The sequence below is a fragment of the Carlito syrichta genome, unplaced genomic scaffold (assembly GCF_000164805.1).
Source record: "Carlito syrichta isolate Samal-C Ts95f unplaced genomic scaffold, Tarsius_syrichta-2.0.1 Scaffold57716, whole genome shotgun sequence".
NCBI lineage: Eukaryota > Metazoa > Chordata > Mammalia > Primates > Tarsiidae > Carlito > Carlito syrichta.
The window spans coordinates 81,806-100,888 of record NW_007001812.1 but is presented as its reverse complement, the minus strand read 5'-3'; the positions used below and the strand labels follow the sequence as shown (position 1 = coordinate 100,888).

The 19,083-nt window shown below is 33.9% G+C and overlaps 1 protein-coding gene across 1 annotated transcript in view; it reads left to right on the top strand.

Annotated features, from left to right (window-relative positions):
- The window catches only part of LOC103251469 (E3 ubiquitin-protein ligase UBR3-like), a 59,934-nt gene that overhangs the window by 31,260 nt on the left and 9,591 nt on the right, over window positions 1-19,083 (top strand). The window contains exons 5-7 of the mRNA XM_008050050.2: window positions 7,264-7,388; window positions 15,935-16,042; window positions 16,176-16,301. Coding sequence (XP_008048241.2) covers window positions 7,264-7,388; window positions 15,935-16,042; window positions 16,176-16,301 — 359 coding nt within the window. The remainder of the gene's footprint in view (window positions 1-7,263; window positions 7,389-15,934; window positions 16,043-16,175; window positions 16,302-19,083) is intronic.

Sequence of the window (19,083 nt, the reverse complement as noted above, 5' to 3'; positions counted from 1 at the left end):
TCTCTCTCTCTCTCTCTCTCTCGCTTTCTTTCTTTCTTTCTTTCTTTTTTTTTAAGAAACAGGATCTCAGTCACCAAGGCTGGAGTGTGCAGTGGCATGATCATGGCTCACTGAAGCCTTGACCTCTGGGCTCAAGTGACCTTCCTGCCTTAGCTTCCCAAGTACCTGGGACTACAGGTGTGTGCCACCACATCTGGCTAATTTTTTTTATTTTTATTTTTGTAGAGACTGGGTCTTGCTATGTTGCCCAGGCAAGCCTTAAACTCCTGGGCTCAAACAATTATTCTGCCTTGGTCTCCCAAAGCACTGGGATTACAGGCATGAGTCACCTTGCCTGGCCAGATTATTTATGGTATTCTCATTTTACTGTGGCATAGTGGCTATTAGAATTCCAGCCATTACCGTCTCATTTAAAGCAGCAGGATGAGAGTTAAGGGAGCAACTTCACCCTCTTTTCAAAGAAGCCCTCTTAGATGATGTACATAAAACTTACAATTGTATCTCTTTGGCTAAAATTCTTCCTTCCTTTTGAACCTCCATGGTTTAAAACACAAAATTGTCTGTTTAGGGAGGTTAATTACTCAGGTTTGAATCATGTTGCAGTTCTTGAGAAACTTCACAAATCTGTTACGAACTAAACTTTATAGGATAGCAACTCAAGGATTCTCTGGAGCATCTGTTATTAATAATTGTAGGCTATCTTCTACTTTCAAGATCCTATAAGCAGGTCCACGAAAAAGAGATAGAAATCTGCTTACTGTTTTCCATTAAATTTAAAAAAGAAGATATCTCATCTTTTTTTATAAACCAAGGGCTTCAAAAATAAGCTGTTTATTTTATGTTTTAAGCATATGTAACAGTAAAGTGTAGAGTTTAATGAACCCCTGTATAACTACCAGTTATCAACTCATAGCCAATCTTCTTTTATTTTTACCTTCACCTATTCCCTCTTCCCTCCCACTCATGGCTATTCTGAAGCAAATTCCAGACCTCATATCATTTATCTATATAGTCTTCAGGTTATATCTCCAAAAGGTAATAATTATTTCAATAAACATAACTAATACTAGAAACACAATTTAAAATAGACAGTTATGCTTTAATATGATTAAATATCCAGTTAGCATTCATATTTCCATAGTTGCTTCTTGTAAATGATTTTTTGTAGTTGGTTTGACTTAGGATCCAAGCAAGATCCACATATTGGATTTGGTTGTTATATCTCTTTTAAATCTGTGGGTTGCCTTTCTCTTCTTTTCCCCCTTACATTTTATTTGTTGAAGAATCTGGGTCTTTTTTCCTTTAGAGTTCCTCATAGTCTGTATTTTGCTATATGCACCCCTACGGTTGATACATTCTTCTCTCTCAGTGTGTTTTCTAAAAACTGTCAAATAGATCAAGATGGATTCAGTTTATTATTATATCTTTTTCTTTTTGCAAAAACATTTCATGGATAGTGTTAAATGCTTTTATCAGGAGACATAATTTTCAGTTGTTTATGGAACACTGGAAGCTAGTGATGATTCCCTAGATTTATCCCTTAATTATTTCGTTTGCTAAGTGGAATTTTCATAGAGAATTTTCTCCTATTTGTTTTTCATATTTGTTTACATATTGATAGAGTTGATATAGGAAAGGCAGGTTAAATGCTTGATTTTTAATTTACCAATTTTCAGAAAAAAATTTTTTTAGCATTGTTCATGATGATTGCTTTTTTTCCAGCATTATTAACGAATTCATAACATACACATATTGTTACATAGTAAAGGGTTTGATACTATCTGCAAGTTCAGGCATTTGTAGGGGTCTTGGAGTATATGCCCCAAGAATAAAGGGGGACTACTATTTCAAAGGAATAATTTTTTTTTGTTTATTTTTAAGATAGGAAAGTTGTGAACATGTTTAAATATTTACCATTTCTCCATTTTTTACTTAATAACTAGTGGTGGTCCTTTACCTGAAGTGTTACCCCCTCCTGGAAGCTTTTCTCTTGGATATCCTTCTTCCCTTTTGTTATATTAACTAGTCCATAGTAGTTATGTTTTTGGTTTTGTTTTGTTTAAGCTCTATTTTGACACCTATCTTAATGTTATAGTAGATTTTCTTAATACTCTCTCTGGACTATCAATTCCTTCAGGACTAGCACCATGTTATGTGTATCCCTAGTTTGTGTCTGGTACATAATACGCTTAGTAAATGTTTGAGGCTTGGAATGGACGTGTTAAAAAATAGTTTTCTTTTTTTTTTTCTTTTTGGTAAATTGCTTATTTTCTGTTTTGAAAATCAGGAAAGCTATTACTTTCATTTGAATCTTTAGATCTTACGTTGTTATCACTTCTATATCATGTTTTTTTTAGATGGTTGGCAATTTATTAGACCCACAATTCAATTGCCTGAAGTTAATGCCCAAGGGAACAGCATTAACTACCTTATTTGTTGTTAGATGGACTTGGGATCTTTTCTTGGTCTATGATGATTGAGGCAAATAATATCTTATTAAACTGTTTGGGTTCTTCACTCATCAAAGAGAAAATAGGCTTTGTTTATCACACAGAAAATCACATCGCAAATTAATTTTTATTGTAGACTAGACTTTTTGGAAAGGGTCAGAACACATGTAGTTAGTAATTTCAAATCGTAAAAGATTAAGAAGATTTGATGTTTACCTATGGTATCTGCAAAGTGCTTTATGGGGAAGCAATGAAATAATACATATTTTTACAAAAAATTTTCATGGTAAATTTAGGAAAAGAATAAAATGTCTGATACTGGCTTTAGGTCATCTTATGGTTACTTGTATGCTCTTTTTAAAACTCAGGTATTTCAATAGTGGTTTTTTGTTTTGAAACAAAATCTTTTTCTTCTTTTAAAATTTTGATAATTGTATTTGAAGAGCTTTTCTTTCTGTTGTAACATTGGGAGATAGCAATCTGTTGACCTAATATAAACCTCATGATTCCTTATTTTTCTAAGTCCCTAAAAGACACTGGTTTCACACATGACAAGCTTGCAGTAAATAAATATCTGTTAAATGAACAAGTGAGCAAGAGAGCATAAGCTTAAGCTGTGACTTTAAACTACCAGTGTAAATACAGTAGTCTCTTAGTATTCGCTGGGGATTGGTTCCAACCCCCCTCCCCCCCACACCAAAATCCACAGATGCTCAAGTCTCTTATGGAAAAGCGGAATAGTATTTGCATATAACCTACACATGTCCTCCCATATAGTTTAAAGCGTCTCTAGATTACTTAGAATACCTACTACAATGCAAATGTTATATAACTAGTTATTATACTGTTTTTAAAGGTATAATGAGAAGAGAAAAAGTATACACATGTTCAGTACAGACACAACCATTCATCTATTTTTTTGCCAAATATTTTTGACACATGGTTGGTTGAAACCACGGATGAGGAACCCAGAGGTAGGAAGGGCTGTGTTTTTAAAATGATGATAATCAAGACAGACAAATTGACTAAAACCAGAAATTTGTATTCTTCTACAGTGAAAAGCTAAAAATACGCTTGAAGTAGCTATCATTTATTTTAGTGCATTACTTCTTTTTAGTTAAAATATAATATCTTTTTTTTTTTTTTACAATAAAAAGCTATATGTGAGTGGTGTTTCAGAGCAATATAAATGACTTTCTGGTTAGGATATTTTTGTTTGTGCTTAGACAAATTCTGTAATTTTGATCATTCTATTAAAATATTTAATTAAATGATGGAAAATTCTTTTTTTTGGGCTTTGATGGCACTATCCTTTCCTGGTTCTTCTATCTCTCTTTCTACTCATTTTTGGCCTCTTTTTCTTTCACTTCTCTCTCACCACTCTTTGAATTGTTCTTTAGTTCCTTTCTCCTTCCTCCTCAATTTTATCTTCTTTCTGAATACTTCAGCTACACTTATTCTTTGATGATCCCCAAATCTTTAGCTCTAGGCTACAACTTCCCAGTGAATTCTAGACTCAAATTTTTATACATGCCTCAAACTCAACATATATAGCATTATAATAATTTTCTTCTTCTCCAAGTCTGGTCTTTTCCTCTGCTTTTCATTGTAGTTGCTTATTCTCTAACTTTTGTACAATGAGATACTACCATCACCCTCTCCCTCCAAAGTTCTACCAAATACTATAATTTTTGTCATCTAAATATTTCTCTAATTTGACCCATTCTCTCCATCCTCATTGCTCTTCCTTAGTTCGGGAAGAGTCCTGAAGTTGTGTGGAGGTTCCTCAAAAACTAAAAATAGAACTACTATATGGTCCAGCCATCCCACTTCTGGGTGTATATTCAAAAGAAGTAAATCATTATCTCAAAACAATATCTGTACTGTACTGCCATGTTCATTGCAACTTTATTTATAGTAGCCATGATATGGAAACAACTGAAGTGTCTATCAGTAAATGAAGAGATACATGTAATTTATAAATACAGTGGAATGTTGTTTAGCCTTGAAAAAGAAGGAAATCTTTCCATTTACGACAACATGGATGAACCTGGAGGAACATTATGCTAAATAAAATGAACCAGTCACAGAGAGATAAATACTGTGTGATCTCACTTATGTGAAATCTAAACTAGTCGAAACAGAGAGTAGAAGGTGTTTAATAAGGACCAGGGAGGTGGGAGAAGTGGGAAGATGTTGGTCAAAGGGTACATACTTTTAGTTGTGAGTAAGTTCTGGAGCTGTAATGTACAACACGGTGACTATAGTTAATAATACTTTACTCCAGCCTAGGCGATAGAGTGAGGCTCCTACTCAGAAAAATAATAATAATACTGTATTTATATGCTTAACCCTTTACACTCAGATGGGGTCCTCCCTGAGGAAACATTGTAAATCTAGCAAACCACTCTGATGTCCCTTCTCAGGGTCATAAAGAGATTGCTGATGATTATACAGGATAAACTTATGCAAGTACAGATTTTTTTTAAAATGTATGTTTTCTTGATGTTTTCCATTCAAATTGCACGAAAAAGCAAATGAAGACATGGAATATATACTGATATAATGACCAATCAGTTGAGGAGTGGTTTTCTGGAATCACAAGTGTATCCTTCCACATCTTCTAACAACAGAATAGATGATAAAATACATATTATTAATGTGGGAAGAAGAAAACAAGATTGCATTGTCTGCTCAAATAGAAAAATACCATATGGAAGATGTAAAAAATATTGCTATTGTACAACATGTATTGGTGAACCTGCAATGCATGTCGGTGACTATTTCACACATTATCACACATTAAAAAAATATAAGATACAAAATTTTGATTTTTTTAAACCATAAATGAGTTCCTCATGTCCAAAATTCCATTATAAGCCAAATATCATTACAATAAAATAATTGGTTCCAATAATTGGTATTATTTAATATGAAGTGATTTATTTTTCACTATTTCATAAAAAAGTGTGGTCAAGTTGCTGGTAGATGATCCACAGATATCTCCAAGTACATAGGGTTAAGTTTGCTAAGAGAGTAGATCTTAAGTAGTCACACACATACATACACAAAGGTAACTGTTAATTAGCTTGATTGTGGCAGTCATTTCACAATGAGTACTGATACCAAAACATCACATTGTATACCTTCAATTTATATAATTTTTTTGTCAATTATACCTTAATAAAGTTGGACAAAAATATCATTCTGGCTGTTATAAAGAAAGTAGATTTCAAGGGGCAAAGAGGTGATGCATATAAACTGCTGTGCAGAAAAGAATTGACACAGAATGCCTGACTGCTATTATTTGAAAGACCTGCTTGCAAAGTTGGACTTTGACTGGAATCTGGGAACTTGGATTTCAGGAGGTGTCCCACCATTCCCAGAATTGATCAGAGTGGCTTACTATGCCTAAACGGTTTGTACAAACAATATGGTTTATGCTGAATACACCTGGTTTCCTCTTGGGAGTCTAAAATTTTGGTCTATGCAAGACAGAAGGTACCTGCATGACCCCAGTAAAAACCTTGGGTACCGGGTCTCTAATGAGATTCCTTGGTATACATTTCACATATACATTTCACCTTGTTGCTAGGGGAGTTAGCTACTAGGGGAGGAGTTAAGTATATCCTATGTGACTCCACTGGGACATGACTCTGTAAAATTTATGACTTCACCCACTGTGCCTTTTTTACTTTGCTGATTTTAACTTGTATCCTTTTGGTGTCATAAATTATGACCGTACTGAGTCATATGAGTCCTAGTGATTCATCAAACCTGGAAGTGGTCTTGGGGACTCCCAACACAACCACATAGTCTGGGATTATAGATCTAGGCAAGAAAGGATGAAAGTCTGATCTAGAATGTTGGAATTGACTTGAGAGATGTTTCAAAAGTGGAATTAACAGGATTTGGTGATTATTTTAATATGGGGAGAAAGAGACAGGAAAGTATCAAGGATGTCTACAAGTTTCTGAATCCAACAACTGATTAAATGGTAGTATCCATTTACTAGGGGAGGAGCATAATATAATAGAAGGAATACTGAACCTGAAGAAAAATGATCTATATGGATTCAAGTTCAGACGTGGGTGCTTATTAGCTTTGATATCACAAGCACATCCTTCTGATGGTCAATTATCCAATTGAGACTGTTTTGAGGATTGAATGAGACACTTGAAGAAATTTTCTAAGTTATTAGGTAAATATAAATGTTAATTATGATTATTAAAGCTTTCATTTATTAAGTACCTAAAATGTGCCAGAAGCTGCCAGCCACTTTGCATATTGTTACTACTGTTCATTATTGCTGTAGTTTTCATTGAATGCTGAAACCCAATTAGTCACTTAAACACTGGATTTTATTTTATTTTTTAACCTTGTAAGATTTTATATCATTTTCTATATTATATATTCTTTATAAGATCTATGTCATATTAGAGGTAGATTATGTATTAGTTTTAAACACTGAGATTCCCAAGACATTATTACAGAGCATCTGAAGCCCAGTAAGGGGATTTGCCAAGGTTTCATAGCTATTCCAGAGTTGAGCGGCCATTAGCACTGGTCTTCCCACTATACTAAATGCCTCTAATTTATATATTCTGTGGATGAATAGAGAGGAACTTTGTTTTTATAATTTCAGATCTGTTGGGCAGGAAATATGATAGTGCATTATGATTTCATTTTATTAACTACTTAAATGTTGAACAAAAACCAGTCATATGTGCAAGGAAAGGCATATATTTATGAAATTATCTTGAGTACAAAATGTCCAGGTTCCAAAGAAATAATGATTTTTTTTTTCTTGCAGACCACTTCACCTGCATTGTGAAGGTACTTTTTACCCTACTGTACACACAGGCTCTTGCTGCACTTTCAGTCAAATGCAGTGAAGAAGATAGATCAGCCTGGAAACACATGGGTGCTCTCAAAAAGGTTAGTCTCTTTTTTGAATTTTGTCACTTAGTAGTTTGATGAGCTCATTTAAGTTGGGGATATAAGTGAATAAGAGTAGGTGTTTTAAAGGCAAAGCAAGTTACTAGTATTTTAATTGTAATTGGAACACCTACAAGCTAAAAAAAGTTAAAAATGTTTTCTGTGCACAATAAGGCCTTCTATATCTGTTTCTAAACCTTGGCCTTTATCCCTTTATATTTGTGTTTTGCCTTTGCTGTGAGCCTTAAACTTAGATAAGTTATAAAAATCGTGTTAAAGTAGTGAGCAAATAATAAAATACCTGCAGACTTGTTTATCTCTTACTTTTCTCTTTTTGTCCCTATTCCTCTCAAAGAAGAGAGAACCAATTATAAATTCATGAAATGTATTCAATATAACCTTCACTTTTATCACTAGTTTACTCCCAAGTCACAATTATGTATATGAAAATGTAATATAGTATCATCACAGGTCACTATGTCTTCATTATAGATATTTGTCAGTTGGCCATCAAATCTGAGTTCTAGGTCAATCACCTGCCACTGAATAGAGATATTACTTTTCTCACTGGGTGCGGTGGCTCATACCTATAATCACAGCACCTTGGGAGGCTGAGGTGAGAGAATTTCCTGAGCCCACAGGTTTGAGATATTACTTTTCTGGTCAAGATGTAATAACTGTCTATGCTTCAGATTTCTCACAGGTAAATGAGAGGTTTGGGCCATATGTTTTATAACAACCCCTCTGTTTCTTAAATTCTGTTATTCTAAATTCTCAAAATGGACCTTTTTTTCTTGAATGATGTTTTCCCCCTTTGTTCCTGGTTGATTCTAGAAAATTTTGCCTTCTGTAATTATCTCTCTCTTTTCTAAATATTTTCTTTTTTAGTTTTTCTGACTGTACTCTAATCCAATATTTGGATTGTTAGTATTCAGATAGTTTTCAAATGAAGTATATTAGGTTTCTGTGTTGTGTCATTTGTTTAGATATGTTTCCTTAGTGAGCTGTCTAATCAGGAAAAATTACATATTTAAAACATTTGCTTGCCAGACACAGTAGCTCACACCTGTAATCTCAGCACTTTAGAAGGCCAAGGCAGGAGGATTGCTTGAGCCTAGGAATTCAAGACCAGTCTTGACAAAAAGTTTTTTAAAAAAGCTAGGAGTTGTAGCATGCATCTGTAGTCCCAAACTACTCAGGAGCCTGATGCAGAAGGATTGCCTGAGCCTATGATCGTGCCACTGCATTCCAGCTTGGGCAACAGAATGAGACCTCGACTCAAAAAAAAAAAATCCTTTGCTAATATAATTTGGGTCTAAATCTATTCATTTGAGACAGCTCACTGAGGAAACATATCTAAACAAATGACACAACACAGAAACCTAATATACTTCATTTGAATACTATCTGAATAGTAACAATCCAAATATTGGATTAGAGTACAGTCAGAGAAACTAAAAAAGAAAAATATTTAGAAAAAAGAGAGATAATTACAGAAGGCAAAATTTTCTAGAAATTTGTTAAAATGAGAACTTTTTGACAGAAAATGAGATAGTTGTAAATATGTAATGGAAAGAAGATGATGTAATTTAGGTAACTATTCTGTCAGTTTTTTCCTCTATTTCATAATTGTTAGTTATTTATAAAAATATTTAATAAAACACTTACTATGAGAACATTTTAGAAGTATATCTGCTTATGGCCAGCCATATAAATTACTTTAGTGAAAGAAAAAAAATATGATAGTCTGTAGGTTGGCTTACCACATGTTATTAGCTTTTTCTATAGTAGATATAAACATTGCGATACATAGCAGATTGTGAATACCTGTAATAAAAATAACTGTACTACTTGAATATCTGTAGACTTTTGTATCTGAGGGGAATCCTGGAACTAGTCCCTCATAGATACCAAGAGATTACTGTCTTTATAAGTGATGAAATACCACTGTGACCTCTGTAACTACTTATTCATTCCTCCTATCTTATTCACTTCTTTCTTTACATCTTCTCTCAATCCCTTCTTTCTTTTCTTCCTTTTTAAATTGAATTTTATTCATTTATTTCACCTCTTTAATTCCTTATGCTTAAGTATAATAATTCTAATGAAAACTTATTTTTTCCATACCTAATCTAGCCTAGGGTAGTAAAACTATAGGTATTATGTATTTTTTGAAGGAATATTAGCGTTAATTTGATAATGAGATTTAACTAGCTGAAAGAAATCAATATGGTTAGTATAAATTATGCTCTTTTGGTCAATGTAATTTCTGCTAAGTGTCTTTATACTAGAATTCCTTTATCTGAGATCCTTGGATCGAGTTTGTTTGCTGGGGAGTGGTATCATAGCATTCAGAATACACTGAAAGAGCCTGTCATCCTGAAAAGTTTAAGAAGCACTATAATTTAGACAAAGCAGTCTACCCAACAAACACTCTTGCATCTCTTAACTCTTGATCTTTTTCTTATTTAACCCATATACTTTTGCCACCTCTTCCTTAGGAGTCTTCTGATTTTGATTCTAGGTCTTTTATCCATTTTCTAAGAGATCTTCTTTCTTAAGCATCATGAGGCTCCTCTTTCATTTATTCAAATATTGCCTATATAAGATATGCTTTCCTGACACTTTTATGTGTGAAATTAAATTTTTTATCCTATCAAGTACTCTTATAGATATAGAACTTGTCATGTGTAAAAGAAGTACTTACATTGTATTTGATACTAATGATTTAAAAACTAATTATCACTCAACTTACTTAGCTCATCTGAACAGAAATACTTTTCTGTTATTATACTTCATAAATCTTTTACTCAAAAATCCCACCCCTACTACCTTGGAATTTAGGAAGCTTTTAGGCTGAATTGTATATTGAGAGAACTTTAAATATGCCACATTAATTAATAAGAAGCAAATATAGGTAATATTTTGACTTTTCTACATTTTGAGATTAAGTGAACTCTGCCTATTTAAGAAGTAATATGATTAAACCAATTAAAAATAATATGTTGCTGTTTTGATATTCAGTAAGATATTGATTCTTGTGAATTATATGTAACCTATAGGTCGTCGTATTTAGCAAATGATTATACTATTGACTCACTGCACAAAGGTAGGATAAGTCACATGATGAAAGGAGAACAGTTACAGAGTCAGGAACATTTGAATAGTTTAAAATCAGGACATAGCATTACATTGCTAAGTGAATATGGCAGAAAGCAGAGGAGTAACTTAAAGATAATGAAAGAATTGGTTATCAAAAGAGGTACATATATGCTAAGTCCAAGGTAGAACATTTTAATATTATCAAAATAAATCCCATCAATTAGCCAGCAGTATGTATTGCTCAGGTTTTTGTTATGCAGAGGGATACATGGAAAATTGAAGGCATGATTTCTGACATTTTGGAATTTACAGTCTAGTTGAAAATAGCACAATAACATGGATGGAATAATAAGGAACTGTAGAAAGATCAAGGGTCCTCAGATAACAAGTTCTGTCCAGACTATCAGTGCTTTTAAAGTTCAGGATAACCTTATATTCCATGGTGTTTATCAATTCTTGAATTTTAGTATTTCATGTTTTAAATTTTTTAATTTTTAATTTTGAAGATACAACTCAGGGTTAGGTATACAAATGTTCATCACGCAGGTACCCTTGCTGATAAGGTATGCTCCCACTCCCCTGGCAGTTTCCCATTACTGCCAATCCCATCCCTACTACCTTGGCAGTTTCCAACTATTGCCAATCCTTTTCTTAAAGTATTATGATAATTGTTCAAGGTCCACTTTTGAGTGAGAATGTGTAGTACTCAATTCTTTGTTTCTGTGATAGGTCACTGAGTATTATAGACTCTTAAGCCCATCCAAGTTGCTGCGAAGTTCATAATTTTGTCCTTCTTTATGGCTGTATAATATTCCATCATGTATATGTACCACATTTTATTTACCCAGTCCTCTTTTGTTGAGCCGCACGGTTGGTTCCATGTTTTTACTATTGTAAAGAATGCTGCAATAAATATGCCTGTGCAGGCATCTTTTTCATAGAGTGATTTGAGTTCCTCCGGGTATATTCCCAGTAGGGGGATTGCAGGGTCATATAGAAGGCTGATTTTTAGATCTTCTAGGAATCGCCAAACTGTTTTCCACAGAGGTTGTTCTAGTTTACACTCCCTCCAACAGTGTAAAAGTGTTCCCTTTTCCCCGCATCCTCTCCAGCATCTATTGTTTTTTGAGTTATTGTTGATGGCCATCCTGACTGGAGTTAGATGGTACTCAGTGTGATTTTAATTTGCATTTCTTTTATGACTAGTGAGGCTGTGCATTTTTTCATGTATCTGTAGGCTGTTCGTATGTCTTCTTTTGAGAAGTGTCTAGTCTATTTATATCTTTTGCCCACTTGGTTGTGGGGCTGACTATTTGTTTTTTTCTTTTTGGCACATTTTAGTTCCTTGTAGCTCTTAGATGTTAGGCCTTTGTCGGACATACAGTTGGTAAATATTTGCCCCCAAACTGTGGGCTGCCTCCCCACTCTCTTGATGGTTTCTTTGACTTAGCAGAAGCTTGTCAGTTTGATGAGGTCCCACTTGTCTATCTTATTTCTTATGGCATGGGGCACTTGGGTTTTTGATCAGGAATTGGTTGCCAGTACCAATTTCCATAAGGGTGTCTCCTGCATCCCTAAGGTTCTTACCATTTGAGGTTTTATGTTTAGGTCTTTGATCCATTTAGAGTTTTTATGTGTGGGGATGGGTAGGGGTCTTGTTTTAATTTTCTGCATGTGATCAGCCAGTTTTCTCAGCACCATTTACTGAATAAGTCCTCCTCTGCCCAGTGGTTGATGGTGGAGACTTTGTCAAAGATGAATTGGTTGAGAAGTTGATGTTTTGCTTCTGGAATCTCTATCCTGTTCCATTGGTCTGTATGCCTGTTCTTGTACCAAGACCAGGTTGTTTTGATTATTGTAGCTTTATAATAAAGTTTAAAGTCTGGGAATGCGATACCTCTTACTTTGGTTTTTTTTTGTTGTTGTTTGTTTGTTTTTTGCTGAGGATTGTTTTGGTGATTTGTGGTCATTTATGTTTTCATATGAATTCCTGTATTGTCGTTTCCAGGTCTGAGAAGAATGCTGCTGGTAATTTAATGGGTGTTGTGTTAAATCTGTAGATTGCCTTGGGTAGGATGGACATCTTAACAATGTTGATTCTTCCAGTCCACGAGCATGAAATACTTTTCCACCTGTTTGTGTCATCTTTGATTTCTTTAACAGCATTTTGTAGTTTTCATTGTGAAGATCCTTGGCTTCTCTAGTTAGGAAGATGCCAAGGTTTTTTTTATTTTTATTTTTTGTGGCTATTGTGAATGGGATTGTGCTTTTAATTTGAGTTTCTGTTTATTATTGATGTATAAGAATGTGACTGACTTTTGCACATTTATTTTATGCCCTGAGACTTTGACAAAGTCCTTTATCAGTGCAAGGAGGTTTTTGACAGATTCTCTTGAGTTTTCGAGGTATAGAATCATATCATCTACAAAGAGGGATAGCTTACCTTCCTCTTTTCCTATTTGGATACCCCTGATTTCCTTCTCTTGTCTGATTGCTCTAGCTAGGACTTCCAATACTATGTTAAACAGGAGGGATGAGAGTGGGCATCCTTGTCTTATTCCAGTTTTCAGGGGAAATGGTTCCAATTTCTGTTTAGCAGTATGGCTGTGGGTTTCTCATAGATGGTTTTTACTATTTTGAGGTATGTTCCATCTATGCCTAGATGTTCGAGGGTTTTTATCAAGAAGTGGTACTGGATTTTATCGAAAGCTTTTTCTGCATCTAATGATATAATCATGTGGTTTTTGTTTTTACATCTGTTGATGTATTTAATTACATTTATGGTCTTGCAGATGTTGAACCAGCCCTGCATCCTGGGTATGAAGCCTACTTGGTCATGGTAGATGATTTTGAGATTGTTGTTGGATCTGGTTTGCTAGAATCTCACTGAGAATTTTAGCATCTATGTTCATCAAGGATGTTGGCCTGTAGTTCTCTTTCTTTGTTGGATCTTTACCTGGTTTGGGTATCAATGTGACGTTAGCTTCATAAAATGATTTGGGGAGTGTTCCATCTTTCTCGATTGCCTGGAATACTTTCAGTAGAATTGGTAGTATCTCCTCCTCGTATGTTTTGTAGAATTCTGCTGGAAAGTGATGTAGTCCAGGGGTTTTTTTTTAGGTCGTTTTCTTATGACATAGTTGATTTCCTGGGTTGTTATTGGTCTATTTAGGGTCTTAATTTCTTCCTGCTTCAACCTGGGGAGGTTGTGTGATGTCAGAAAGTCCTCCATTTCATTTAGGTTTTCAAGTTTGTTTCCATACAAGTGAACATAGTAATCTCTGATAATCTTTTGTATTTCTTTGGGTTCAGTTGTGACTTGATCTTTTGCAGCTCTGATTGTGTTTATTTAGACTTCTTCTCTCTTTTTCCTGGTCAGTCTGGCTAGGTGTCCATCAATCTTGTTTATCCTTTCAAAGAACCAGCTTTTTGTTGTGTTGATTTTTTTGTTTTATATTTTTGTCTTCTGTGCCCCAAATTTGGGCTTTTACTTTGGTGATCTGGATTCTTCTGCTGGAGCTAGGGTCTTGGTGGTCTTGCTTTTTCGGCTTCCTTAGGTGATTTTTCCATTTTCTTCATGTGTGTTCATAGAGTTGTATATTCTTCTCTTAGTCCTGCTTTCATGACATCCCAGAGATTTTGGTAAGATGTTTCTTCATTTTCATTTGTTTCCAGGAATCTTTTAATTTCTGTTTTGATTCCATGTTGACCCATGAGTTGTTCAGCATCATGCTATTTACCCTCTGCTTACCTTTTCTCAGAAGGTACAGTACAGTGTCCGTGTCTTTGTGGGTTTGGGGGGAACTCTGTTACTGTTGATATTTATTTTTAATCCACTGTGGTCTGAGAAGGTGCATGGCAGTATTTCAGTCTTATGAAATTTGTTTATGCTTGATTTATGGCCAAGGATATGGTCAGTCTTAGAGTATGTCCCTTGTAGTGATGTAGAATGTATATTCTGTGGTTGTTGGGTGGAGTGTTCCATAAATATCAGTTAAGTCCATTTGGTCAATCATTACATTGAGATTCCGGACCTCCTTGTTGATTTTTTGTCTTGATGCTCTGTCTAGGGTTATGAGTGGTCATTTAAGTCCCCAGCTATGATAGTGTTAGAGTAAATTTCTTTCCTTATATTTTAGTATTTTAAAAGTATAGATAAGTAGAATAAATGACATCATAGCAGTTTTATTCCAGTTTACATCTTACTGAAATTTTGCGTGGGTTGTTTTCCACTTCAACAAATATAAAAAGAGGTGCATCTTTTTATGTGCAAAGATTTTATGGAAGTAAGTTAGAATTTATACATAGTCATTATTTTTCCTTTCTTATAAAAAATAAGAGTAGGCCGGATACATGGCTTATGTCTGTGAACCTAGTGCTTTGGGAGGCTTAGGTGGGAGAACTCTTGAGCCCAGTAGTTTGAGACCGGCCTGGACAATGTAATGAGATCTTGTCTCTATAAAAAATTTTTAAAAAGCTGGGTATGATGGTGTGTTCCATTAGCCCGAGCTACTCAGGAGGTTGAAGTGGGAGGATCACTTGAGTCAAGGAGGTTGAGGTTGTGGTGAGCTGGGATTGTACCACTGCAGTCCAGCTGGGGTGACTGAGTGAAACTCTGCCTCAATAAAATTTTTTTTTACTTATTAAAAAAAAGCAGTCATTAAGATTAACTTGTAGACTGTCACTTAATGTAATTATCTGTGATAATTACTTTAAGATAATATAATCATTCTGTGATAAATATATTATCCTATTTTCTTTTTATTGTAAATTATTTTAATCTTTTTCAAGGAATTTAAGGGAAGTTGTAAAAAAATTGTGGTTTATATTTTCTTCAATTCTGTGAATATATTATATAATATTCTATACTACTATAGTAAGTATGCATGTGTATGTACATTTTATACATACGTTTGTATTTGCTAATTTTCACATTTTGAACATTTTTCATATATCTTAAATTTGTTATATTCACTTTCTATAAAATATTTTTTGAGTTAGTATTCCATAATTTACGTAATAGCCTCGCTTTTGTTGGTCATAGTTCTAATTTTTTGCTATTATTGTGCTATAATGAATCTTCTGTAAATATAGCAATTTTTTCTTTTAGAGTATATCCTTAGAAAGAATCCTCAAAAGTAGGAATTATTGGCTCAAAAGGCATGATGTACATATATTCATTTGTTCATATTTTAAAATTTACACATGTTCATATAATTATGTAATTTATATGCCATATTTTAAAGAAGCATTAGAATAGCTTTAACCACCTACCCAGTTCCATTGTGAGTCCAGAGGTGCACAGTTTTACCTACATTTTGAAAAATGACAGTTTATATGCTTAAAAAGTAACACAGTCACAGTTTTACTCATTAAGAGAATTCCATTGTAAATTTTTTATAATTTTCAATGATTGATGTAACTAATATTTTAATTTTTTTCAGAATTCATGTGAAGCAGAAAAATCCTATGAAGTTTTATTGAGCTTTGTGATAAGCGAACTCTCTAAAGGGAAGTTATACCATGAAGAGGGAACTCAGGAGTGTGCAATGGTATGCTTTCACTAAGATCACATGTGGTGGTTATTTAGTACAAAATTTAAATTTTGTTGCCTTTATGAATGTAATTTTTTAAAGTTGTATTTATTATATAATGAATTATCCAATTTTTCTTTTTTAACTTTAGGTTAGCACTATTACTTGGTCTCCTGAATCCATAGAAAAATACTTACAGGACTTCTGCCTACCTTTTCTCAGAATCACCAGCCTTCTTCAGCATCACCTTTTTGGGGAAGATTTACCTGGCTGCCAGGTATAGTTTGGTGTAGAGAGTAGGGTGCCTTGCTTTTACAGTAAGCTAATTTTTGAAATACACTGGTATATAGTATAAACTTTATCTCTTTCTTTAAAACTGTCATATGAGCATATATTAATCTAATTTAAAGGAGTAAACATTTAGAATATTTATGATTTTTGATTTTGTGTTTGTTAGCATCACCCATTTCTATGATAATATTACTAAGGTTGGGTATTTGAAGTGGCTGTGGATTAGTTCAGTGATAATACATGCCCAGTACTTGAGTAGGACCATAGTATTCAGTCTTACTGAATTTGTATCACTAACATCATCTACTTTTAATATTCTTTTAAAAACTACGTTGGTTAGAAAACTGGTTGTTTGAAGATATGGCAACATTTATAGCAATAAAAATCTTTGATTTATAACCACTGGTATTAAAACTTGGATGAGTGAATTATCACTGGTTTAGTCTATTTAATGAAACTATCCTGTCAGTGCGAGTAGACATGAAAGTGACAGAGTAGGAAACCAGAAGGTAAGTAAACCCAAATGTGCTTATAGTATTAGGATCCTGACATTATCTGCCATTCGATTCCAGGGAATTTGATGTGGCAATTAAAACATTTATTATATTTATGGCCTTTGAAGCCTTAAGTATATCAGAATTAAGCAGTTTTTATTCCTTCTCTTTTCTTAAGTAATTGACTATTACATCAAATAGTTTGGATTCTTTTGTTTTTATCAAGTGCTTCAAGATAAACCTTGTGGCAGGCACACAGAAATGAAGTAACTTGTTCAAGATTCGCAGTTAGTGAGTAAGTAAAGCAAACAGAATTTGAAAACATTTAGTGTGGACACTGAATCTTCACTATTAACAACTGGGCTATGTGGGCTATGCTGTTGCTTACCACACAGAACATTTTTTGAGAACTACAAGTAATTTTCTAGTATTAAGTCTGTACAGATCCAAATAATATTGTATAATACACTCCCTTTGATCTTATTATGACTGTCAGTACTCTACTAGAGACATTTCTTATAGTATAATAATACAGTAATTGATTTATTGGTAACTGAATACATATACTGGGATAGCAAAAAGTGAAAACATCCATCTCAAATATTTATCAATGAGAAACTGGTTAAGTAAATTGTAGTTTATCTTTACAATGGAATATTCTGCAGAAAAGAAAAGAATTGAAAGTTAGTTGGAAAGATCTCAAAAATATGTTAAGTAACTAAAGGTAAGGTATACTTAAATACTGATAGAGAAATAACAGTATTCATATATAGTTTTATCCTAAGAAGTTGATTTGGATAGAAGGGAAACAAGACTCGGAAAAAAGGAGGCTGTTTTTGGTTTGTTTGTTTGTTTTTTGAGTCATGGTCTCTGTTGCCTAGACTGGAGTGCAGTGGCACCATCATGGGTCACCACAGCCTCAAACTCCTGAACTGAAGTGATCCTCCTGCCTCAACCTCCCTAATAGCTGGGACTACCATGCCTGGCTAGTATTTCTTATTTTTTGTAGAGATGAGGTCTCACTATATTGTCCAGGATAGTCTTGAACTCCTGGATACAAGCAATCCCCCTGCCTCAGCCTCTCAAAGTGTTAGGATTTTACAGGTGTGAGCCACCCATACCCAGCCATCTATTTTGGTAATGATATCTTTTTTATACTTCTTGATTTTTAAATAATATAGATATATTGCCGTAACCGTTAAGTTTACAGAAAAGAAAAAAATTACATTTTAAACAGGCAATGTGTTTGCGTTTTTCAAAATTTAAAAAGTACAAAAAGCTATTCTATGAAAAAAAGTCTCCCTTCTACCCTCTTCCTTAGCAACTCATTTGCTGTAATTACTATCCAGTTTCTCCATATTATTCCAGAGGCATTTTATGCATATGCAAATACGTGTTTATGTGGGTGTTTTTTTCTTTTAACCCTTTTTTAATACATGGTTCTGCAGCTTGCATCTTTCCCCTATTAACATATCTTATAGATCATTTCATATTCAGTACATGAAGATCTGCCTCATTTTGTTTTATAACTTCAGGATATTTAATTATATGATGTACTAGGATATATTTAATCAGTTCTCTCGTTTTTGCTATTTACAAATGATACCACAATGAATTATGGGACATATATGTTATTTTTCTTTCAATTACATTTGTAGGATAAATGCTTAGAAGTGATTTGTAGAGTCAGCAGTTACTTGCCTTTATAGATTTGAATGTTGTTGCCATACTGCCACTGTCCTTCGTTGAGGTTGTACCAGCAAGACTGATAGATAATTAAAATATCTATCAACTCACATAGTTACTTTATTTTCTGGTGGAAACATTTAAGTTCTACTCTATTAGCAAATTCTAAGTATACAGTATAGTATTATGAACTATAGATCTGTAGTTGTACATTAGATCTCTGTGTACTCTATGTTCAGCATCTCCCCATTTCTCCCACTTCCCAGAATGGCAACCACCATTCTATTCTCTGCTCAGTGGGTTTAATTCTTTTAGATTCCTCATATAAGTGAGATCACGTAGTATTTGTTTCTCTGTGACTGGCTTATTTCATTTACTATAATGTCCTTCAAGTTCATTCATAATGACACAAATGATAGGATTTCCTTTTTTTCCCCCAAAGTTGAATATTTTGTGTGCATATAGTCATTTCTTGATACTTGTTAGGGATTGGTTTTAGGAATCCTCACAGATACCAAAATTCTCAGATACCCAATAGTGTGATACAGCCTCCAGTATTCTGTAAATCATCTCTAAATTACTTATAAT